The following is a 24,882-nucleotide window of genomic DNA, read 5'->3' as shown; positions in this document are numbered from 1 at the left end:
GTACGCGGCCATGTGTCACTGTCAGACCGCAATCTGGGTCAAGGCCCATTACTGCCACCAGAACCCTCAGCCTGTAGCAGACAGATGTTACTACACTGTGGAGTCACATGGGCCGCTGTGAGGTTCTGATGGAGACCAATCAAACCGGACCCCCAAGTGGCCGTCAGGGTGTCTCCTTGTCTCCTTTGCTGTTAGATTAATCATATTGTTCATTCGTCTTGTGATCCATTTTAAGGCCGTCCTCTGCTGCAGCAAGGAATGTGGCTGATAACTACATGCATCGAATATCTGTCTGCTGTCTCCCTCCTCTTTATGGTTCACCATGAAGGAATGCTGCTACACACACACACACACACACACACACACACACACACACACACACACACACACACACACTGACACATCACGGCGCCATCTGCAGCAGCGAGTGAAGCCGTTTTGGATCGAGCTGAGCCCAACTGTGCCCAAGACTGGACTGAGTAGAAGGCTAAGGAGCACTCGGGTAGTGAGAGTGAGGCAATGGAACACGGCAGAAATTCCACTTTTTGTTTTGATATGAGAATGGAACACGATCTCTCCTGTCGTGTTCTCACTTCAGGCTGAGGTCAGACTGGTTTCTTCTTCTCTCTCTTTCTTTACTGCAGCTTTAATGTGGCAGTCTTATCACTACACTGGCACATCAGTCACAATCAATACAGCACTTAGCATTTAAAGCCTAAAACTCATCCGTTACCTTCATAAACACACAGACTCTGCCTGTTATGAAACCAGCATACCTGCAAAACGGAATCAACAATGAGTCGTGCATCAAAACAAACTAATCTACTGCCTTCACATCTCTTTGGCCTGTTTGGATTTGAATGTTTCTTCCCTTTTCTGTAAGTTTAGAGGGAGTTTCAGCTTCTTAGACATCTTGAACTCGAGCTCAACTAACTAACCCTGCTTCTCTCTGTGTGATGTGTGTGCCAGGTGTAGGTGAAGCTCTTCCTACCTCCTCCCACTGGTGGATGTAGCGAATGAGCCTGGACAGCCTGAGCAGGCGCAGCAGACTGAGGATCTTGGTGAAGCGGACGATGCGGAGCGCCCGGGCGGTCTTGTACACCTCCGAGTCGATCCCTTTCTCCACGATGAGGAAGATATAATCCACCGGTATGGACGAGACGAAGTCCACCACGAACCAGGTCTTCAGGTACTGCTGTTTGATCTTCCTGGGGTCCAGGATGATCTCCGTGTTGTCCTCGAACACGATGCCTGTCCTGAAGTTGAGCACCAGGTCCATGAGGAAGAAGGTGTCGGAGACCACGTTGAAGATGATCCACGGCGTGGTCGTCTCGTCCTTAAAGAAGGTGATGCCCACGGGGATGATGATCAAGTTGCCCACCATGAACATGAGCATGGTGAAGTCCCAGTAGAACCTGACGGGGTGAGAGGAGAAGGCGGTTAGAAGAAGAAGAACACAGCCAACAGGAAGGCCTGAAGCATCCATGTGAAGAGGCTGAAGCTGCGTTGTGGCGTTACAGGGTGACGTGGCTCGGTGTGTGTGTGTGTGTGTTAGGATTATGTGAGTCCGACAGAGGAGACTAGACTGGGGGGGGCCTGAGCTGCACTCAGTGGGGCTATTTTCTGTGCGTATCACATGCAGGCAGACACGCTGACGCTGCTCCATCTATGGCCGCTGGTTTTCTCTTCCTCTTACTGTTCTGAACCACAGCACTTCTGTGGGACACACACACACGTCTGCAAACAGCATCACCACACCAACCGCCAGAACACCGAACCCACTGGGGCGTCTGAAGTGTGTCTGCCACTACTCAGATGTGTATAGAACCTGACTTATGTCAAGGTCAACCCAAGGACACCAGGGGCAGGGACGATGTCATGAACTCAGAACTGCAACCGAGTGAAACCAGCGAGGATGTTCAGTGTATGAATTGATCCGGTGTGTGTATCCCCCCAAAATACACACGGCCTAAACACCAATCAAGCCACAAAAAGCGACGGATGAGATGGAGGAGATATTGTAGAGATGCAGGGGAGTGTGTGTGTGTGTGTGTGTACTGTGTATCTGATGTATTATGTGATTGCGGAACGTAATGGAGAGTCTGGAGCTGCAGGGAGGAACTGATAGGTGTGTGTGTGTGTGTGTGTGTGTGTGTGTGTGTGTGTAGCTGAGTCATGACTTGACTCTGTCCTATTGTTAGACTTAAGGCTTCATTTCATGACGCACAAACCGCACATTCACATTATATTTCATATTTGGATGGTGTAACTTGAGAAAATGAAGTTAAGAGAGGCTGGTTCATGTTCGTGTGCGTATGTGTGTGTGCGTGTGGTAATTGGACGAGCTGTCCGCGGTGCTGAACAGCAACTTTTTCCTTCAAGTTTTCTATTTTTAACTTCCCTTTTGAGGTAAAATGGTGCATTTGTGTCTCAACGCTTAAATCAGTCACATTCCTCTGATCCCTGATCTGTTCCCCCATCAACCAGGACGGAAGTCATCAACCAGATTTGAAATTTACCAACAAATTACGCATTGTGAAGAATAGATTGTGTAGATTTTCATTAAATTGGACAAATGCGTAATGGTTTTCTTCCAAACACAAACACGCACACGCTGGTACTTTGATCAGATGAACCAGCTGTTCCTTCACCTCCTAGTCTGACTCGGTGCACTCGGGTTCATACCTGAAGTCGCTATACGGGTGGATGATCCAGTTCCCGGCTGACTTGACGCGCTCCTGCTCCTTCTCCACCGCCTTCTGGCTCCCGAACATACGCAGGGAGAATTTGTTAACTCCTGGCTGAAGCATGGAGCTGAACTGCCGCTGCATGTACGTCTGGTTCCCCCTGGATTCTTCATCATCCGGCACGATCTGCGAGCTGTCCTCGGCTTTGGAGAAGGTGACCGAGTTCCTGGACTGCTGGCTCGGCGTGTGTCCTTTACTCGTCGGCGCGTTGGAGAAGGAGACCCTGGAGTCCTTCTTCTCCGACGCCGACGTGGCCTTGACCCCGGGCGCTTCACCCCCCTGCCCCGGCACCAGGGAGCCCCTCGCTGAGGTGAGGGAGCCGTCCATGCTCGCCCCCTGCCCCTTGATGTACTCTTCCTCCGCCGCTACTCCATCCGCCTGCTTCTCCTGCCTGGAGATGAGGGAGGAGAGGCTCCCGGAGCTGGTCGGGTCTCTTCTACAATCGCCGTTTTTGTTGCATTTCATCCCGGTGGCTCCTTCGCCTAACGCGGCCACGCTTGTGTCCTCTGACTCGGCAGCATCTCTCTGGCGTGACACCGCCGGGGGAGTGAGAGGTGTGGAGTCCTCGTCTTGCCACAGCCACAGCTCATTGTTGTTGGAGTTTTTACGCGCAATGGACGCGGCTCCCCCTCCTGGCGTAAACCTCTTCATCCTGGCGCCGAAGCAACTCCCATCCGCGCATCCGGTCAAGCTGGATCGTTGAGGTGACCGAACCCGCTGCTGCTGCCGCCGCTGCTGGAATTTGTGCTCCTCCTGGCCGTCCTCCGTCTCGTCCATCACAGGCAGACAGGCAGACAGACTGGCGGGCGGACGCACAGACAGACAGGCAGACAGGTGACCACTCCCGCTTTACCTTGGAGCTGCGAGGCTGCACGGCTGAGGAAGAGGAGGGAAGGAGGGCAGAGTTCAAAGCAGCAACAGCCTTTTTCTCCTTATTATCATCACACCACTTTGGGATACAGCAGCACCGGTGGCGTTGCTATGGTTGCAACCTGCTTGCTGTAATGATGTGTGTGTGTGTGTGTGTGTGTGTGTGTGTGTGTGTGTGTGTGTGTGTGTGTGTGTGTGTGAGAGAGAGAGGCGGGCGACAAACAGCGTTACTCTTAATGGCTTGCAACAACCTACAGGTGTGTGGGTGAATCAGTGTCACTAAGGGAAATCGATAGTTTGGTTAAAAAAGACAAAACTGATTACAACTCAGCATGAAGAGGTGACACGTGAAGGTCACAACAGCCAATCAATCATTTGAGGAATCAACTATTGTCTGCATCTATTCCAAATCAATAACCCGCGCTGCCAGAATTTAATGATAAACCAGACATAATAATGGATCCTTCCTTAACTAGATTGATTGAATACGTCAATGGCCGCTGCCTGTTGCTATAGTGAGGTAAACAGCAAATCTGCTCACAGTAGGAAGAATCATTCCTGGCATTATGGCTCCACCTAGTGGTGTAAAATGAAGCGCACCCTCTCACTGAAGCCGGAACACCCTTAAGTAAATTCATGACTTTCCTGATCATTACTATGATTATTATGATTACTACTACGATGATTATTACTATTATTATGATTATGATTACAGAGGCTGGGTCACAGGAGATGGAGCAGCACCAATGGCTCAGGTCGGGGCAGAGCACTGGGACAGTCCGGTGGACAGAAGACAGCAACCAGCACATAAAATCAAATACCTTTATTCAGTCTGTGCAAGATGGTACAACCGATGGTACGAGTACTGGCAAGGTACGACGATTCACACACACATGTGGCTAGGTGTTTGTTTAATGTTACACATCCAATCACAACACTTAAATCAGGTTAAATGGAACACATGGCTTCTGAATCATCTACACAATGACGGGAGCAGAGACATTCCACCAATCAGATTCAAATGTTCAGATCACTTGTGGTATCAAATTAAGAAAAAAAAGTAATGTTTAGTTCAAAGGTAATTAGGTTAGATTTGACAAGTCAGTGACTTTGTATTCATCAGAAGCGTCGACATCTGGATTTAGCACTTGGTCCTTGGTGATTGATCTATGCTGTGGATGTGACAATGGCAACAAAAGCAATCCTATTATAACACTACAATTAAACATATGAAATAAGAAAAGAAAGAATGATACAGCGATGTGTTGCTTTCCTATTACATAACCAGTGCATTTCTTATAAAGACAACCTAGTAGACGCTAACTATAGTCCTTCATTACTGCGTTTGGTGTACAGTGTCGCGTTTGGCTTCCACTAGTAACAAAATTGCTAAAAATGAGAGAAATGGCGCTTGTTCAGGCAAAGTGTAGAACTCTGCAGAGGGCGGTTAGTGAAGGCGAGGAAGAGGTCACACGTGTACTGAAGAGACGTCTCGGTCGGACCTGAAACCATGGCAGTGGTGCGCCGGGGACCAGAGTGATCTCAGATCCCGTTAGTCGGGGTTGTGCTGCTTTACCGGTCGATTAGAAAAATACGAAAAAGCCGACGGTGGCGACTGAGGTCAGCGCAGGAAGAATTAGCATAAAACAGTAAATAACCACAAACTGACTGCTCTCCGCCGCGGGGGATCAGTTTGAATGATTTTAGGATGGGAACACGCTTTCATGCAATATTCGCCCCCAAAACGGCCTCAAGCGGGAAGGATTTCACACAATGTTCCCTGGCTGCACAACACGGGAGGATAGAAGGTGACAAAACGGGAGGAAATCTGTTTCTTTTAAACATCAACACTCAAGCACAAGATAGTAATTCCTAAATACAGTGCGCCACACCACAGCTGGATCCTGGATACTTCAGATCTGGACATCCATCTAGAGAGGAGAAGGAGACCGAGGTTAAAGAGGTCAACTTCATCATCTTCTTCTGTGCAGTGGCACACATGTTGACAACTCACATTATGGAGGTCAAACTCCTTCATCTTCTTAGTTGGAATTCCTTTGCCTCACGTTTTTTTCCTTGTGGTTGACGGTAGAATTGCTCGCCCTGAAAAACATTGGCAAACAAGATGTGAACCCTGCGACCACAAACACAGAACTTGCCGGTGACGATGTGGAGGCGTTGAGCGGTCGGGCCGTACTTACAAAGGGGCGGAGCCTGAGTCGTCGTCTGATTGGCGGCGGAGGGTCGGCGAAGGCAAAGGAAACAGTACAATTAGAGCCGGCTGGGCAGCAAATGTAACAGGTCACAAATTTGTAATGTGATTTTTGGTTTGGTGTGAGAACTACATGCCCTCCCACACACACATACACACACGCGCACACACACACACACACACAGGCGCACGTGACAGCAGCAGCAAACGTTATAATCATGACATCCTATGCGACGTGACTCCAATGACGTTATGACAGAAAATCAGACTAAGACAAACTGAAGCATGCCCACAGCCGCGTTTCTGTCCAGAGGAAACTCGAGGAGCGATTGCAGCAGCGTACTACGCTTAAAAAAAAAAACAAACACTCAAAACCTGCACAAAGTACTAACATACAGGACATCCCAGCATGGACAGACTGCGATATTCACACCAGAGCAAGAGCACGTGAGGCGAAGAGTAAAGCTTCCTCTGCGACCATGAGCCAGACGATGACACGTGAGGTCCTGAGTTTATTTATTGCCGGCTTGCCTGTCGAGTATCATGCAGAAGAGGACAAGATGCAGAAGGCATGCAGACAGAAATGCTGAGACCTCACTGTTCAAACCTGCCCAAGAGGCACGTCAAGTCATCACACTCGTTTGTGCACCGCGTTCGACTCTTTCATTGGCTCAGACGTGATTGTCACAGGGGGGGGAGGAGGGGCCAATAAACTAAGCCGTTTAAAATGTTTGTCCCCGTTTTTTTTTGTGATTTTGCGAGCCCAGTGAAAGAGCGACCAAACCATTCAGCTCATTCCTGGTAGAAGTGGTGACTATGAAAGCGCTTCATTCAGACGCCCATAGCTTTGCTTTTTTTTTTTTTTTTTGGGGGGGGGGGGGGTTCCACGCCGTCATCTCAGCTCAACCACTTCAGTCTCGACATGCACGTTTTTGTTCACTTACCAAAATGCAAAAGCAGCAGCGAACAGAGAAGTAAAAATGTAAATAATAAAAAATAATATCTATCACAGCTTCTTCACAAAGTGCTGGAACCTGCTGCCATTAACAACTTCTGAGTCTCTACATTATGACAAATGAATTGTAATGAAATCAAAGGCAAATAAAGGTACATATTAAATAATACATGCACAATAACTACACAATGAACATTTTCAACTGAGGGGCAAAGGCTGTGTCTTAGTTCTTCAATGTGCCACTAGAGGGCGGTACCATTTCACAACTTCATTCAAAAGGTTGATGTTGTTGAACACAGTGGCCTTCATAGAGAATTACGTACCGTCGGTGACTTCATCGGGCTTTCTCCTCTTCTCGTAGATGAAGATGATGGTCACCAGGATGATGACCTCGGCCACGATACCGAGGAAGGGCCAGAGGGCGGCTAAGCGGCTGCGGACGCGCACGAGGATCTTGTCGCTGTTGGAGCCGATTTCGTTGGTCCCGAAGCAGACGTACTCGCCGGCGTCCTGCTCCATGTTCAGGTCGTGAATGGTCAGCTTGGTCTTCTCGGGGGTGTTCATGAGCTCGTATTTGTCGGTGCCGTTGACGATGGCCTGAAAGTGAAGACGAGAATAAGGCGCGGAAACGAGCGTCGGCACATTTTGGGTTCGTTTCCCTTGGCTCAATCGGATCGGAACGTGTTGTGAGTAAGCGCCGCTCACCGTCAGGCTGTCGTCCGCTTGCACCTTGAACCAGTTCCAGTCGGTGACCATCGGGTAGCCGTGGCTCACGCAGGCAAGCATGGCTTTGTCCCGCTCGCTGCCGTGCTCGGAGTGCTTGTAGGCGCCGACGTGGGGAACAGCTAAACACACAGTCACATTACAAAGATCAATAAAGGGGAAATAATCAAACAGCTTCTGTTAACCATCAGTGTCAAATATTACATTTTTGTCATTACGTTGCCTGGAAACACTTTGCACACCTTGTTTTAGAGCGGGAATCTCTTACTACACGATATTTGACTACATAACTGGCTTCGCAGGACTGAATGACAGTATGTGCTGTATTTTGAAAGCCGAGTCGTAAGTGATACTTCACATAATGTTCGCCGTTACCTTTCAACAGTCACTTACTTCTGACTTCAATTGTGTGGCGCACTTCTGGAGTCGTCAGGAACACACACTCATATTTGCCGGCGGAACTGGGGGTAATCTTGTCCAAACTATGGAGGGAAGAAACACTGTGCGTCAGTCCTGGAGTACATGCAGCTTCAATAACAGAAAGGTGTTCTGCTGAAGCCACCTAATATGTGCCGCAACTCATTTCTTTATTATTTGACAGGAACAACTCCCTGTTTACACGCAGGCACAGGGGCCACAGAACAATCGCGTCTTTGGCCATCAACAATCCGACATTTGTTTGGCGCCGCTGCTCTGTGCAGCTCTGCCTGCTCGCTCTAATGGGGAATTAAGGTCAGATGGCGTGGACTGCTTGGGGTGCTTAGCCCTGCTGCCAAGGCTACCGGCGATGCTGCACGTCTGCACGGCCCGCCTCTTTGCTAATCGAGAGAGCATGAATGCCTGCACGACGCCGCAAGCTCTGCTGCTAATGGAGGCAGTCGGGGGAAGGGATGGCAGAGACATGCAGAGAGACGATACAGGATTAAGATAGAAGGAAGAGAGAGGGACCGCGTACAGTGAGAAACTGTCATAGATACTACAGCATAAAAAAAACAATTGAGTGCTGCCGGAGTGCGAGTGCAGTGATTGTGCCACAGTTGCCGTGGGTACAGTAGATGGTGGAGTTTCTCACTTGAAGACCGTGGACCGTGCGGCGCTCTCTGAAGATTGAATGACTTTTTTGTTGTACACCCACTGGGAGCCTGTGGTGGGGAGGTCGGAATTGGTCAGGTTGCAGGTCAGCACAGCAGAGGTCATGTTGGTGACCTCATGAGGATCGGCCACGATCTGTGGCACTTTGGATAAACACAGGAGGGAAAAGTTAACTTACTGCTTTACAAAGGACGACATTTAAAAATACATGTACACCTACTAAAACCAAAAGGTGTTAACTTGTTGGTCTAAAGATTAATTCATGCTTGGTTGAAGGTGCAAAGTTGTCCAGAATTCTGTAACATTCCAAAACACGTCAAGGAAGGTTTCGATGTCAGATATAAGCCACTTCCTCCAAAAGGTGGCAGACAATACCAAATTTGTTCAAAGAATAAACGTGATGAGGCGACACATCGAGGGTCACGGAGCAGCCAAGCATAAATTAAGCGATGGGACTTCCTACAAAGCTTCCACATTTTATAGCAACTTACCAGACCTGATAAGGAAAACACACCATGTCTAACAACATGACCACTGCAACTTTAAATTGGAAAGGGGGATGGAAAGAGCTCGACCAAACCAAAAGCTCTGTCCAACAAATGAGTAGAACGGAGGGAAGAGTCTTGAGTGGTACAGGACAGCTAACGGGCACTGGAGTCTACGAGGACACGGGACAGGGAGCATGGAGCAAAGACGTGCACAGGACGCAACAATGAACAGAAAAGAGTCTTGGGTTTAATCAGGTGAACAAAACCACCGATTCTTTCACAGTTACTAAATGTGATACTGGACCACGAGGTGGGAAAATGCCCCACAGCTGTGAATCCATCATTGAGTCTGAGCTGCCAAATTCTGAATCAATTTATCAGTCACAATCAACAAATGATAATGAGCCTGTTGATCTGCTGCATCCATTATCATTTGTGGAGGGATCCAGTCGCACAGTCCCGTCCTAATGGCCAAACAAAGCTTTGATATAGGGGGAAAAAAGAAGAAGACAGGTGCTACGTCAGCGAGCAGGGTCTGCTCTGCTACAGGACATGGTGAGGGGGAGGAGGGGGGCGTCACACTAGAGGGTGAAGAGCAGAGCAGGGCATTAGACCAGGATTCAGGGAGAGGTTGTAACAGGAGCTGGATGTCCAGGACTCGACTAACGAGGAGACGACAGCCGAGGAACTTTGGCTCGGTCTCCCCGTGCTTCCTCTGCCACTCACTTTCAACCACAATAACGTTTGCCTGCGAGCGGATCCACTTGATTTTGGGCATCTTCCTCAGGTCGTTGCGGTCGGGGTCGTTGGAGGCGCGGCACTCGTACATGCCCGAGTCGTTGAAGGCGAGGTTAGTGAGGAGCATGACGCTAGCAGCGTGTTCGATATACGTGGCGTTTACTTGCACCTGGCCTTCCCGTGCTCCGTCAAAGAGCTGGGTGAAGGTCTCGTTAGGCTCTTCGCCCTCAATAAACCACCACTGCACCTCTGGGATCGGGTTCCCGATCACCTCGCAATGCAGCTCTGCGCTGTCACTTAGCACCTTCATCTGCGACAGGGGGGACTTGATGAAGCCGGCTGAGCACCGTTTAAGGCCAAGCCCGGCAAACGGAGGCGAACATGGGTTTCAGATTGGGACACATTGGGTTTATTGTGAGTCGGTGATGTCATGGGTGGATGATGAAAGGCAGCGGTGAAACAAAAAGAGACAAGCAAGGCAAGAAAGAGACAGAAAAAACAAAGTTAATAGAACACAAATGACAGGAAAATATGAGAAAAGGCACAGAGAAAGCATGGATCAGAGCAATTTAAACTAAGCTACCAATGCCAGTTTAGCTTTTACCGATTACTGCATTTATTTTAAAATTTTTAAAATACGGCTTTAATTTTGAAAAGCCACATTTCATCAGAAATATTGTCATCATATCATATATCATTTATTTATCACGATCTAGCGCCAATGGCACTCTTAAGACCCATTAAGACCCATTAAAATCAATGAAAATGCAACACCAGATACAGTCAGGTGCGTCGGTCTGTTTGAGTATCAGGTGATCATGGCAAATTACATAAACATGATCCCCTAAGTCTGACCACATGTTTTATTATCATTAAATGTTTCTGCCCGCGACTTGATGGGATTATTTCAATACGAAAAAAAGACTGACCGGGACGTCCCGTTAGGTAACTAAAGCAAACAGAAGGAGAGCAAACATATTTAAAGCATCATGAAGCATCCACTTGAAATCATGAAGAAATTAAAATATATGAGGAGCAACGCAGATGAGGCTGAGATGAAGATGGACCTCAGGACAGAAAATAAACAATGTTGTGCACCGAGCTGAGGGCCTTTTTGTCGCCGCCCCTCAGCAGGGATTAAACACTGTTGAAACAAAGCCTATTTTGGAGGACATTCTGTAAAGGATTTGATGCTTAGGTGGGGCGAGAGAAGAATAACATTCTCACGCTACAGGCAGGGTGCAGTGAGCTCCCACCCCTGTAGAGACTTTCCTACCCTCTCTGTCTCTCTGAAACCATCTGGGCTGAGCCTGAAGTCCAGCAACCAGCAACAACAAGAACAAAATTGACAAGTTCATGCTGGAGCTCAAACTGTCACGTCAAATGGCCCTACAACAAAAGCATAGAACACTATTTAGCCTACTGACAAACATGCACAGCCACTTCCTTCATATGGGGGAAGATAATATTTCTCTTCTTTGCCTCTGGCAGCAGCTTAATTGAACCAACACCAGAACTGTAGACTGGAGATCTTTGTGTTCAAGAGCTTTGCCCTCCAAATGTCATGTGACACTTGCAGCCAAGAGTGGACTCCCCGCCTTTACACCAAAGGTCACCTCCATAGTGTACACAGATGAAAAGTTCAAAATTAAATATAGTTGTAGGCCTCCGTCTCAACTGGAGCTGCATGCAAACAATGTGAATCTCCACTGTGCGCTTTACTGCACAATGGTAATGAAGTCCATATGTCAGTCTTTTCAGAGAACATTCTTCAGTTCGCGTGGTATGGTTTCAATCAACGACAGCTTCATACCGGAACTACGCTGAGCAACAAAACACTTCACCAAGGTTGCCAAAAAGTTAAAATAGTTAAATATCTTTTTTATACAGAGACTACACCAAATGGCTGAAAATGTCAAACAAAACCCAAACTATGAACATGCATGCTTTATCTTCAGGGCAAAGGAAGGCGTTTACTCAACCTTTATGCTCACACACTGACTGACACACTAACAAAGGGCAATTTCAACAATTTATGTAAACAACAAAGTATATTGAAATGTCCACATGGAACAGGAAAAACGTGAACAATGCAACAGCCTTTCTAACAAAGCCTGGATACCATTTGCTCTAGCATAAAGAAAGAAGTGACACATTAGGAAATATACACATTCTGTAAAGAAGCAGGGGAAGAAATGGAGTAATACATTCTTGCACATTCTGTTCAGGGTCACAGCTCGGCCAGCAAAACACTCAACCTATCACTTTCAGCCCACCGTTATCCACTGCAATCACTCAGCCAGTATTGACGCAAAACATGAAGTACTTGACATTTACCTGGAACTGGCTTCCCCTTCCCCTCTGTCTCTTCTACAGTACACCACTCCACACTTTGAGGCCATAGTTATGCTTGTGAAAAGGCTTGGAACTCCAGGGAAATCTAATTTTACTCCTGATCTGCCATTAGCAAAGCAGGGAAGATGGCGGGGCATGGGGGCTGATCACGTGTTTCATCCGTGCTGTCCAAACACACAATTGTGTGGTTGTTACTCGGCCTCTACAGAACACACTTGGTTTGTCGCACTCTAAAAGGAGCTATACCAGTTAAAATGTGAAGACAATCCCAAAAGTGTGACACAAAAGTGTCATTGTACAGCAACTGATTTTCTCTGGAAGCTCAAGAGGAAAGTGTCCTCATAATGCCATCTGTGATGTGGTTAACTATTAACTACACTACAAATACAATTTACAGTTATCCAAGGGATTAATACATTACCCCTTGTTTTGTGTCACATCAAGGTTTTTTTTTTTTTTTTGTAGCATCAAGTTGTATTTTGTTATGTACACATTTACATGACATAAATTATAGGACATTTTGGAGATATTTTTTTATACAGAAGAGGGGGGAAAAAGGAGTGAGAGAAAGAAAGAGGGTTGGGTTATTATTAATAAAATTGTTGTTTAACTTTTTTTATAGATCCTGGGGTAAAATAGGTAATATGAGATACAAGTAGATTGAAATTGAAACAGCAGGAAGCCACGGCTGCTGGAGGTTGTGAGAGCATGGCACAGTAGTGTGGACGCAAAGTCCAGGATGGCATCAGTGATGTTGATGCGATGACGTCATGGGGAAAATACAGTTTTTACAGGATGATGTCAAACAGCAATGTAGGCTGCTACGAAGCGCATTATAGGCATAAGGTCTTACATGGCCGAATGTTTTCATCGATTTTTAGTCTGAACATATCAAATCTCTTGCGTGTGTTGCCGCAACACTGTTGGTCAGTTTACAGTCAACACTGGCCTCTTGTTCACAACATTCTGTTATTAATAAATAAGCAAATGGGATACAACCAGCGGGTCTTTGGGTGGTTTCATACTCCTTACAAGTACGAGACAATAAACACATATTTTTCAATTTCCCCATATCCGGCAAGCTGAATTAGCATTATCAGATGTATCTTGTGCAACATTTGGCTACAAGTCAGTGCCAAGCTCCAGAGGAAAAGGAGCCAAATGAAGCCTGAAACAAACTTCACATAAAGCTACATCACCTTTTTCACATACTGTACCATGCTGCCAAAAAGGTCACTGATGCTTAATTCCTAAAATTTCAACAAAAAAAGAGTGAAATGTGACTCACTGATGACCAACATTTGCCAGAGAAGCCGTCAGAGTTCCCCAGGTCATGTGACACTTACCCAACACGCAGATCATTACGAAGACTAACGTGATAATATGATCATGTTTGCCTTATTTGGCTCTAAAGAGTTGGACATTTTTACCAGAGACAACAACAACAACTGCCTGACAACCGACTACATACAAAAATGACCCAGCAGTAAGTTGACATAAATACAAAATAAAACGTTATGGTTAACAAGCAAACGGGATTCGAATGGAAGTGGGGGTCGAGCTCTGCAGTGATTTGGACCCTCCGGACTGGGTTGACATGAGGCTGTACCAACGTGTTTCTAACAGCTTGAGAACGTTAGCTAATAAACTGCCTAATCCCCCACCCGAGGGTATCGACATGACTGAACCAGAGTGTGTTATGAAACCGTGGTGGCATACATGACGTGTGGCCGACAAGCTAAATGAATCAAAAACTACTAATGCCGGTTTAACCAGAATAACTGACGCGCTATGTGTCAGCTAACCTGGACAGTGGAAACTTCAGTTATCAGCAGTTCTGGCCTAAGCTACACATTCCATCCATACGGCCCTCCAATGGCGGTTTATACGGGTTATCCGTCTTAAAAACGTCAAAAATGTCTTTCTGTATATCTACGACAGATGACGAAACATGTACACAGCTAGTGTTAATTTCCGCTGACTCAGCCTGGACGGGTCAAAGGCCGACATGTTTGGCAACTGTACATTAGCTTAGTTAGCTTTATGCCTGGTTTGACTAAAAGGTGACGACATGTTACTTAGGCGGGCTACATTTGTCAGAATTTGATTTAACATTCGACACGGAACACTAAACCCACTCTACCATTACAAGGAGTCCAAAAATTTATATTATTCGGAAATATTCACGGTCGGGGTGAATAATTCATATGCCAAAACAACATGGCTTACCTGACGAGGCACTGGCTCGGCAAATGCCCAACAGAAGGACGCAGAAACCCCACAGCAGCTTCATGGTGAGCGCGTCTCCTTCGCACTCGAGCCTCGCAGGTTGACGTTTCACTTTTCCGTCGAGTGAAGGCTGAACTATGGCGGCGACCCTGAATCCTCCGCTGCTGATGAGGTTTGATGCCGACCAAGCCGCTCGTCCTCTAACGTTTGGTCCCACCTCACGCGCGCGACATGTAACTCACGTACCCATGACGTCACGCTCGGGGGCGGAGTCCGATTTTTTGGGGGGTTTTTCAATAGCTCACGATCACGTCACAGAACCCGAGTCTAACTAATGATTTAATTATGGCTGCGTTCCATTTAGGCGTGTCAGAGTCATTGACCTGCTATTGTGCATGCTTAGTACCCTCTCATCTGGATAGAAACGTTTTGATCACTCAGTTTAATCACTTAGTTTGATCACGTCCTGCTTTGACATTCTCTTCTTCCACCACTGTGCTGCATTCAAGCTGGTCTGGTGATCTTGTTTACGTTTGTTATTCCTTTAATTTGTCACCAATATGTATGGATAAAATTAACATATGAAGAATGACATAAATCAATGTTTTAATGTATTGCTATCCTTTCCAAAGCAACAACAACAACAACAGAATAGCCTTCATTCTGTTGCAAACTAATTAGGAAGACATTGATTTTGTGTTATATGATCAGAGGGCCTGCCAAGACTTGGTCAAATGAATCAGAGCAAAACAGCGTTGGTCAAAAGAATGTCTGTGGAATTCAGACTGTTTTTAGGAACCGTTCCCCTCTGACAGATTAACAAACATCATAGAAAGGAATACAAAAATAGACAAAAGAACTAGAAAAAACAAATTGAAGAAGGACTGGATTGGATCGATCAATCCAATCACGTAAAATGAATCCCTGAGGGCCTTAGAGAGGAAGACAACGGGGAGATGCTTCAGGGGAGTTAATTCAATTATGTGATAAATGAATGTATGAAAGGAACTGAAGCTTCAGAACCAAGTCTGAGAAAATAACAAAATCCAGCTGCTATGCTTACAGATGTTTCTGATTAAACTTTACTGAGTTTTCCAATTTATTACATATTAATCCTAGTGTAATTAAATATAGAAACAACACACGGCAATATTAACGAGTATTTCAAGGCAGGTCATGAAACGGGCACGTGATGACCTGGAGTGTGGAATGTGGAATCTTAATGGAAACACAAACATAATTTAGAAATTCCACATTGTTAAATCAAACTTGTAGGCTGAGGTCAAGTGTGTACAGTATATCCATTTGTCTTTCATCTATAGACCCATGTCCTGTTCCTAACAAGAATCCCTTTGGAATAAGAGGCCTTTGAACATAAACCCCAGAGGAGTGCTCAGGTACAATGTGGAGGAAATGCTCTTATTGAGCTGAACAATAAAAGGAAACATAACATATTGACTAATTGATAACATGTAGCAGGCCAATACTCTGCTGAGAGATTTAATATGGCACTGAGCTAGGTGTGAACCATGAACATAAGGGGTGACTTTGAAAACACAAAACAATCTAAAAATCTTATTATGCATTGAAATCATGTTTGCAAATGATGTTATTGTTGTGTGATTTACTGTCTCAGTTTGCAATGTCCCAGAAGAAACAACCGTTTCAGACTAGGATAGAGCTCAAAATTTGATTATCCAGCAAAAATACCATAGTTACCATAATGTATCATTACAAAAAAGTCAATATTAGGAGCTAATATTATTTAAAATGGCAGATTTCTTGTATAAGTATAGGTTTTGGAAAACGTAGTTCAATTGTGCTTACTACACCCCCATCTAGTGTCTAGTCACAGAACTACAACACTTAGTGGAGAAAATGGAAAGTCTGATGAAACCTCCCGCTGTTGAAACATTGATAATTTTAAGTTCGCTAATTTTAAGAGTTCGTCATGCTCATCAAATGAAATAACATAACTAAGTCGGCAAAAAAAACAATTTTATTTATCAGTTAGATCCTTTCATGTGCATCCTTTAAATCGCATGAGTCAAAAACAGGAACGCTTTTGCCAGGTTTGATGTTTCAATAGAAGTAAATTACAATTCACCAAAATACACTTTAACCAGGAGGCCAATTTGACCATGAAATGTATTCAAATTAATTTTTACAGCAGTTGTTGTTGTTGCTCATGCTGACATGACTTCAAAATCTGTAAATGTTAAAACACACTGTACACACAGCGAGAATGGCTAACATGGAATATTGAGCAGTAGCACCCAAATATCTTTATTGTATTTAATTTCATTGGTTATCATTGCTTTTTTTTCCTCTTTTATTTTTTTTACAACAATCAGATCATACTGCCACGCAATAGTTTTTCAACTGGCAACCATAGAAAAAGAAAGCTTCACCTTTAAGTTAAAAAGCACAATGCCATTAAGTGTTCTTAAGTGTAGAATAATATGGAAAACATGATCCAAATTTGGAATTTGAAAAATGAATAATCCTTTTGCACATTTACAATTTAGTAATGATCATTAACATCATTAACCAAACAGCAGATTACTGCATTTTATCACTTTTTTTTTGAAGTGCAAACAAAAACACCTGTTTGATGTCAGGTGATCTGAAAACTGCTTTTGGATCTTGACAATAAAAATTATTAATGTTAAAAACTACTGTTTTTTTGTCCTTTTTTTTCCGAGAGCGAAACAAATCATCCAGAATATTAATTGTACAGCACACTTTAACAGCGCACCTTCTCTTATCTGTGCACTATAGATGCTACTTATAAAAAGAATAACTGTACATTTTTTTCTGCCTCATTAGCAAAAGTGAGTCATTTTAAATCATACAAGTCCAGAGATCAAAAAAATAAAGAAGAGCCACTGTGTCGTGTTGTTCCAAGTCTTCCACTTTTGGATTCCTTTTTCTCTTGTCTTATTGTGCAAGGTGATTCAGGCAGATAGAGCCTCTGCAGGTTCCCATCATCCTCCACATCCTCCCTGATGAGGCCTCCGTCCTTCCTTTGTTCAGATTCCAGATGGTCGTGGGAGCAAACGGGAGGGGCAGAAACACATAAATCTCAGAGACCACTTTAGTCCTGAATCTCGGCTTTAGTGCTCCTGGTGAGGGAACGGATGCACTCGGGTTCCTATCGCTCCCTTTACGCCGGGGGAGAATTCGGGTACGGCGACCTACAAGCGCGTTCGCCGAGCTCGTAGGTCGGGAGGTGGAGAGAAATGTTTTTTCTAGGAGTTGTCTGCAGAATTCTCATTGCTGGCTGAGCTTGAAGACTGCGGGGTGGAGGAAGATGAGGAGGAGGAGGAGGAGGAAGCGGAGGTAAAGTTCATCCCTGATAGCTCCGGCGGGTTCATTGCCGTGTTTTGTCCACTCAGGCTTTTCCTGCACACTGGACAGGTGTCATGCTGAGGAGAGAGGAGCAGAAGAAGAATGCAGTTTCAGTACTGTCCCTGTTTTATAACATTAATTTCTCTAATATATAGCATGAGTAGGGAGAAAGTCTGATACCTGCTCCAGCCAGGGCACTATGCAGTCATTGTGGAACATGTGATTGCATGGGAGCTGCCTCACATTCTCTCCAACACTGTAATCTTCTTTACAAACTGGACATTCTAGTCCTGAGGCTGAAAAGGAGAACGGGTTCAAAATGTAAAGCTGTTTATCAAAATCTGTTCAGGAAGTAAGACAGGGTATTAGTGGCACAGTTGGAACGATTTAGAGAATAAAGTCCTAATGTTTTGAAATGTTGAATGGGAATTGTGGCTTTATGACCAAACAGAGGAGATCAGTCTGTCAGCCAAAGTTATATTTTACTATTGGAAATCCTTAGCACCAAATTATCATCATTATTATAGTACTCGGGCATTCAAACACAAATAGCAATATTAAAAGAGTTGGCAAATACTGAATATACTGTATATGCTATAACACATGTTTATCTTTTAATCATTTGAGTTTTAAAAGGTTTAAAAACAACTAGAAAGTGATCAATAATAACTTACCGATATGCTCCTCTGTAATTTGTACTGTTGGAAGACTTTTAATTTTATCCCTATCAGCAGGTGGAGGTCCTGTGTTCTCAAACTGGTTTAATAGCTAAAGAGAAGGGAGAGAGGAAGAGGGGGAGGACATTAGAGAAGAGGTGAAGCGGAGATCAAGCTCAGTGCATTTCACTAGACAGATTTATCACACAACAACAACTACAAAATTACCAAATCAAAGTTAAAACATTGGGCTACAAAGTGAAATCTGTTGTGTGTGTGTGTGGTCATCGCTTGAAAATACCTGTGTTATAATTGCATCAAGTCCATTAGCACCCCAGGCATAATCCATAGGATTTGAGTGAAGAACTCCCCTTTGAGACAAAATAAAATATTACAAGATCTGCAAACAATAAATCAATTTTGGCGATCTTTCTGCTTTATAGTAACTTTGTTCCAGACACTCACCACGGTCCAACACCAATATTTGGCATTGCAGTAGGTGCAATTATTCCATTCACTAGTTGCTGAATGATTCTACCAGAGAACAAATGATACAGAAGACAAGATGAAGCGTCACAAATAATGCTCAAGAAAACAGGCAAGCCACAAACAGCAGAAATCAAAGCCAAGGTGAGAATTAAGCCCCATGAGTCCCTATGGTGTCTCACCCCTCTAAAGTGGGAACGCCCTCGTGCCTCCCTGCTTGTCGCCTGGCGCCATGGCGACTCCTGGGGTGCCGGGCGCTATATCGTTGCCGCGACGCCATTTCCCTTTCCCGTCTGTTTTCCGCGTCTCGGTTGTCCTCTGGTGCCAGTCCGGCCCCAAAGTCAAAACTGTCGTCGAAGACTCCCAGGGCAAACTGACCGTAGCCAGACGGGAACGTAAACAAGTGTTGGTTTGCATTCTGTGAGACAACAGACGGGCATAAAGATTACGAACAAATAATTGATTAAACCAATTCAGAATCACGTTATAGAGAATCAGCAATATTAAGTCACAGTATTTGGTGGAGAGGCGACTTCAGGTGAATGCAGGTAAACAGAACAAACCTCAAAAGGTTGCTGGTTCTGGTGCCCACTGGAGATGGTCGACATGGACCCATTATCAGCACTGAAACAGAGGAAAATAATGTGCAAGTTATGACTAGACTACGTACTAAGTGCATGAAAACTGCACTACAAATCAGTCACCATTTGTGCCATTTGAACTGATTCTATGGAACCCACATGGGTTTGAATGCAGCTTTTCAACCAATCATAAAAAGCATCACAATTGGTTAGTGTGAAAATGGTTGCCTGGTTTGCAGACAGGAACAGAGAGATACACATTCCCAAAAACCTGAACTGAAAGAAAGAGCCACTTATTTGGAGGCCAAATAACACAAAGCAAATGTGTTGTGGTTGCCTGTTCCATGAGCTCCTGCAGGTTTGTTTACAGTCATGTGCAGATGACAGACAGAGAGTGCAGGCGACACCACGTGACTAAACACCGTGCAAAGACACCTGCACCGCCTGAGGAGGAGGATGGCCTGAGCTGCAGAGTCGGAGACAGCCGCTGGGCGGCAACGTGCACAGACAGAAGCCCGGGACGAAGACTAGAAACCTGAACTACTGTCACAATACCACCTAGTTACTCTTACTGAATGTAAACAGACCCTTCATATTGAATTTCTACAGGATATTAGTAGTAAAACAAAAGCTGCACTAAATACACACGGCTTCTACACACACACACACACCTCCTCTCCTCCAGCAGCTCCTCAATGAATCCTGACTCACATCTTGGACAAGTGTAGTCCTGTAAACGGAAACAGACATCAGATGAGACAAAAGCAACAATAAATACAACAATAAACCTGCCAAGTGCCTTTGTATTCTTGTAGTTGAAGACATAGTATGAGATACTTCCAATGCATGTCTGATCTCCATTACGTGACTGTGAGGTAGAAACTACACAACAGAATGGTTGAATAATTAACAATTAATATGCGATTGTGGTGTGAGATGATGTTCATTCATGTCATTTAGCTTCATTACAGTGAGATAAACTCCTCTGGTGAGAGGTTGTTCAATGATTTTTGGTCAAATATACAACTAAATGAGCCAAACTGACCAAGTGAAGCAACACCTAAACAAAGAATCACACGGTATGATTTGTTAATTATGAGCACAGGTTAATGCCAAACTACACAGAGCTGTGATGATCTGTGTGAGTGTGAAGGTCGCAAACACACACACACACACACACACACACACACACACACACACACACTGATGTATGACAGATCATTCTAGCCCTGTCACAGGAATGTCCCTGAATGGCATTAAAAGAAAAGGACGTGTTGGCTTTGTTGTAACTCGTTCAGTAGATGTGTTACACACGCCAAGCATGAAGATCCCACACACACAATACGTCAATTAAGGTTCAGCCCTTTCATTAAAGATCGCCCATCTGACGTGATAGCTATTTTACAGGCACCGTCGCTGCTGATAACGGAGCTAACAGTTCAGGTTGTGATCGTAGTTTAATATTGTGATCCTTCTTCAACATTAATCGATCGGATAAAATATCGTGACAGATTATGTATTTATTTAGCCGTAGTATATATGTAATATCTAATAGCGAGGTACAGCCGTTTTGTAATATTGGGATAACTGCTGATAACAAGCTAGCTACTGGTTAGCACTAGCGCGATGGAAAAGACGGGGCTTTGATTAGCATGCTAATGTTAGCAGGCTACCAGTTGTAGCCACTGTTCTACAACAATTTGTGCCTGATCCATTACAGCATTGCCGTATTTTCAATTTAACCGACGGTCCTGATCTTTACCCGCGGTTCATCCTACTTACGGGGAGCCGAGGGCTAATCTCTGCCGAACATCTGTGACAGAAGAACCGGCTGGGCCATGGAGGAGCTTCAGCCATCTTTAGACACTAAACAAGAGAAGAGCTGAGAGTACGGGGCGCCGAACGGGACAAAAAGATCCTGGAAAATACCGCGATCGTGTGATGAAACGTCACAGATTTCAAATGTAGTTTATGACTCAATGTTGGTTTAAATAGAACACCAGAGGATGCCAGACGAGTCACTTAATAATCGAAACGTTATAATATTGGTGTAAAATAAATCTGAAACTATTTAAATTGAATATTGGGATCGGATTATGTCGGATTATGTATTCTCCTAAATGCTGTACGTGAAGTTGAACAACAGGACAAAGATACTGACATTTATGTGATGTAAGAGCCAAAGATGAGTTATTAGATAAAAACACTTTTACATTACTACTGATGATTTCATAAAGGTTCATAATGAATAATTTAGTAACGTATAAATGTGGCGTCAATGTTGTAATTTGAGTGAGTTTATGTGACGCAACTATTGAGTGGCCGTCGAGTCAATGAGCACTACAGATGCCTTTATTTATATTGCCACACGATGGCGCTTTTGTTCATCAAGTGTCATTGCATTTCACATTGTAGAGAGCGAGAGGGCGTCACGGTGGCTGAGGAAAAGGTCTACTAGGACTTTCTAGATCTGAATTTTATTAACTATTAAAGCAGCTCATCATGATTTAGTAAGACTGAATGAAGGTGACTATTTCAGTTCATTTCCATCATTCATTTTATTTCATTGTCTCTTGCCAAATTGAAGTCTCAGGCATGTACTGGGATTTTTTAAGACAGGTTAATGTACGACCTTTAAAGAAGTCCTTATTCCCACCACACTGTGTCTCCACTGAATACATGTTATGTCTGCAGGTCCTCTGCGCTCCTCGTTCACATGAAAGCCAAAGATGTGTTTTTGCAATCTGGCATTATACTTGATTTATTTTGTCATTGCTTTGCCATTGGATTCATGTCAGTCACATCTTCAGCCCAACAGCCATATTTCATTCAAGAGTTTTTGTTTTTGAGCAGGCTGAGTCAAATGTGAATTTGTATTTTGTTATTTTTGTATTTTTGTCCTTGGCAATTGTTTTGACACATTGTAATTCAACTGTCGTACCTGAGCAGAAAGATGGCAAACAACTGCTCACATGGGAAACACGTTGTTTCTTTTTATGTGAACATTACCAGGTGCTCAGGATCGGCCACGAGACAGCGTGAAGGTCTCATACGTTACATGAGAAATGAAGGGGGAAAATTTTATTACTTGTCTTTTTTTTAAAATATATTTGCTGTAAAGTATATTCAATGTGAACCCCATAAGCAATGATTTTACGGATGTATGATATATTTTCAGTAGTCAGAAATATTGTTTGTTGTGTTCACAGAAGTATCTCATGCTTGGCACCGCACGTTGACAATAAGTAGGAGTTTCCGTCTGGTTGTCCCACAGCCAATCATGTTTCTCAACCCGCATGGCCTGATATGATGTATAAATGCAACATGTCATGCCTCTGAATGGAACAGGCCGTGACCTTTGAGGGGAGCGACACCTAAGGAGTTTTACAAGATTGCAGTTTGGAGGAAATGGATTGTAGATAGTACACAGAGATCGGAACAGCATCATGCCTCTGAATGGAACAGGCCGTGACCTTTGAGGGGAGCGACACCTAAGGAGTTTTACAAGATTGCAGTTTGGAGGAAATGGATTGTAGATAGTACACAGAGATCGGAACAGCATTACACACAAACATTTCTTCTGTTCGTTCAGCCTTACAATGAAGCAATTACAAGGACATAGTTTCCCAACATGGAGAACACAACATCACAGTAAATATGATTTGCTCTGGCCTTAACTTGTGTCTGATCAGGTCCCTGTTCCCAGAACCATGTTTCCGACATCATATGCAAGTTTTCAGTGTAAAACCCGTCCACGGTCCACATTTGAAGTGGAGCGGGTCTTTGAACGCACTCAAGGCCACGTGGGAGCAGGGAAGACACAGCTGTCCCATTGGCTGAGATTACAGAGGGTCTGATAATACTGATTTGCTATGTCTAGATCACTGACGTAGGCTATTGTCCCCCTGGACCCAGTGCGTCACTCCCACTTGCAATGCAGCCTGGGAGTGAGTGTCTGGGGGTCAGAGACAGGTCACGTCAGAAAACAACGCTGCCAACCTCAGGACCTCCCACACCACATAGTCCAGGTCCCTGCTAATCTGGGTTTAGGATGTGTTGAAGTTTCACACGCACTGCAGTGTGTAGGCAGTGTGCAGCATTTTAGAAGACAAAACTATTCTGTCTGTGATGCAGGTGAAGAAAACTGAACATAGAGAAAAGTGTTTAAAATAGTTTCTACTCCACTTTCTGATTGGCTGGCAAGCATCTCAGCCTTGTTCATTGTTTACCCATATCAGGACACTCTGTAACGTGTATGGCTTAATTACAAGACACAATATCTGCCGCTCTACCTGCCCGCCTGGGTTTTTTTATTACTGTTTTGTTTTGGTCAAACTCCAGGAGGGAGTAATGTGTGCCAGCCAAGACAGCAGGCAAATATGCTGCAAGGGACACTGCTGCTTTTGTTACTCTGTGTAGTTGCTCCAGACACTCCAGCCGGGAATGCCCCAAACTCTTCCTCTGGGCCCCCAAACCACAAACACACTCTCACACACACGCACTCACACTAAGCAATAACAGCCTCATGCAGGAACTTCCTGGGCCTCTTAGTCATGCGTCACTTGTTTTCTGTCCCACCCATTGAGGACTCTCTCTCCCAGTCGACACACTGTGGTGGAGGCCAATGTGTCACATGAGCTGCACACACACACACACACACACACACACACACACACACACACACACACACACACACACACACACACACATAACGTAGATCCTGGCCAAAACAGCAACAATGATGCAAGGGTCAGTATTAGTGATGGAAAGAGGTTTGGGTGTACTGTATCTTCCCATTTGACACCCAGCAGGTGTGTATGTGTCCTGTTCTTGAACGGTGAGTGCAGCACGCTGTGTTTTTCTGCTCTGCTTGTGATCAGGAAGTGTGTTCCGCAACAAAAATCCCTCGGAGCACAAAAGTGATGCATAAGTGTTTGAAATTACATCACTGAGCAGCTAAGATAATATACTGTAGATGTTAGAGGAACACATGTGCGCAATTAGCGGCTTAAAAGTCCAAACATCTTTGCTGTAGTGGAACATTACAACTACTTTGTGGTCACTCCCTGCTGATAGTGTACGGGATTAGGCTGTTGTGTCTCGCTGTGAGTTTAATTTCATTTCATATATGCGGTACATCAGCAGAGATGTTTACCAGGCATGCACAGAAGTGAGAACAGGGATCATTATGGTCATAACTGTCTTTGAAGCTGAAACTTGCACATTCCTGCATGTTGTTGCCCTCCGTGATAGCAAGAGGGGAACTCTAATAAAGTGTGAACTGATTTGAACTACAAAAAAGATGCTCGAGTTTATATTTGTTGGCCACCTGACCTCGCACAGCTTGACATGTCTGTTTCGTGATCTGATGTAACATAAAGAGTCTCTGTCTGCAAAGT

The 24,882-nt window shown here is 44.6% G+C and overlaps 4 protein-coding genes across 4 annotated transcripts in view; all 4 read right to left on the bottom strand.

Annotated features, from left to right (window-relative positions):
• The window catches only part of hcn2b (hyperpolarization activated cyclic nucleotide-gated potassium channel 2b), a 21,374-nt gene extending 17,850 nt beyond the window's left edge, over window positions 1–3,524 (bottom strand). Inside the window, exons 1-2 of the mRNA XM_076153339.1 lie at window positions 2,686–3,524; window positions 992–1,415 (exon numbers count right to left, since the gene is read on the bottom strand). Of these exons, the coding sequence (XP_076009454.1) occupies window positions 992–1,415; window positions 2,686–3,524 (1,263 nt within the window). The remainder of the gene's footprint in view (window positions 1–991; window positions 1,416–2,685) is intronic.
• A 901-nt stretch (window positions 3,525–4,425) lies between these two features.
• On the bottom strand, window positions 4,426–14,643 carry LOC143002688 (basigin-like). Its single transcript, XM_076152973.1, has 8 exons — window positions 14,410–14,643; window positions 8,580–8,742; window positions 7,901–7,989; window positions 7,490–7,629; window positions 7,108–7,381; window positions 5,819–5,843; window positions 5,632–5,720; window positions 4,426–5,548 (listed from the first exon to the last, which is right to left on the bottom strand). The coding sequence occupies exons 1-7, from the start codon at window positions 14,471–14,473 to the stop codon at window positions 5,660–5,662; spliced, it is 816 nt and encodes a 271-aa protein (XP_076009088.1). The 5' UTR covers window positions 14,474–14,643; the 3' UTR covers window positions 4,426–5,548; window positions 5,632–5,659.
• LOC143002689 (basigin-like) lies at window positions 9,579–14,403 on the bottom strand. Its single transcript, XM_076152974.1, has 2 exons — window positions 9,814–14,403; window positions 9,579–9,668 (listed from the first exon to the last, which is right to left on the bottom strand). The coding sequence occupies exons 1-2, from the start codon at window positions 10,133–10,135 to the stop codon at window positions 9,664–9,666; spliced, it is 327 nt and encodes a 108-aa protein (XP_076009089.1). The 5' UTR covers window positions 10,136–14,403; the 3' UTR covers window positions 9,579–9,663.
• Window positions 14,644–16,888: 2,245 nt separating the features above from the next.
• LOC143003086 (E3 ubiquitin-protein ligase RNF126-like) lies at window positions 16,889–21,374 on the bottom strand. Its single transcript, XM_076153585.1, has 9 exons — window positions 21,266–21,374; window positions 20,155–20,213; window positions 19,466–19,526; window positions 19,085–19,320; window positions 18,882–18,950; window positions 18,718–18,787; window positions 18,435–18,528; window positions 17,941–18,056; window positions 16,889–17,837 (listed from the first exon to the last, which is right to left on the bottom strand). Exons 1-9 carry the CDS (start codon window positions 21,338–21,340, stop codon window positions 17,661–17,663), a joined length of 957 nt encoding a protein of 318 aa, XP_076009700.1. The 5' UTR covers window positions 21,341–21,374; the 3' UTR covers window positions 16,889–17,660.
• Window positions 21,375–24,882: the final 3,508 nt, after the last annotated feature.

Source organism: Genypterus blacodes, unplaced genomic scaffold, assembly GCF_046128005.1.
Source record: "Genypterus blacodes isolate CSIRO-AG114 ecotype Tasmania unplaced genomic scaffold, CSIRO-AGI_Gbla_v1 ptg000058l_1, whole genome shotgun sequence".
Lineage (NCBI taxonomy): Eukaryota > Metazoa > Chordata > Actinopteri > Ophidiiformes > Ophidiidae > Genypterus > Genypterus blacodes.
This window is presented reverse-complemented; position numbering and strand designations above follow the sequence as displayed.

Bases quoted from the DNA above. Each gene is read 5' to 3' on its own strand.
- LOC143002689 (XM_076152974.1), bottom strand. From the start codon at position 10,135: ATGAAGGTGCTAAGTGACAGCGCAGAGCTGCATTGCGAGGTGATCGGG.
- LOC143002688 (XM_076152973.1), bottom strand. From the start codon at position 14,473: ATGAAGCTGCTGTGGGGTTTCTGCGTCCTTCTGTTGGGCATTTGCCGA. The intron at 8,743-14,409 runs GTAAGCCATGTT...GTTTATCCAAAG, and splicing joins CCGAGCCAGTGCCTCGTCAG to TGCCACAGATCGTGGCCGAT. The intron at 7,990-8,579 runs GTGAGAAACTCC...TTCCCTCCATAG, and splicing joins GCACGGTCCACGGTCTTCAA to TTTGGACAAGATTACCCCCA.
- LOC143003086 (XM_076153585.1), bottom strand. From the start codon at position 21,340: ATGGCTGAAGCTCCTCCATGGCCCAGCCGGTTCTTCTGTCACAGATGT. The intron at 18,788-18,881 runs GTGAGTGTCTGG...TTTGTCTCAAAG, and splicing joins AATATTGGTGTTGGACCGTG to GGGAGTTCTTCACTCAAATC. The intron at 18,057-18,434 runs GTAAGTTATTAT...TCTCCTTTTCAG, and splicing joins AATTACAGAGGAGCATATCG to CCTCAGGACTAGAATGTCCA.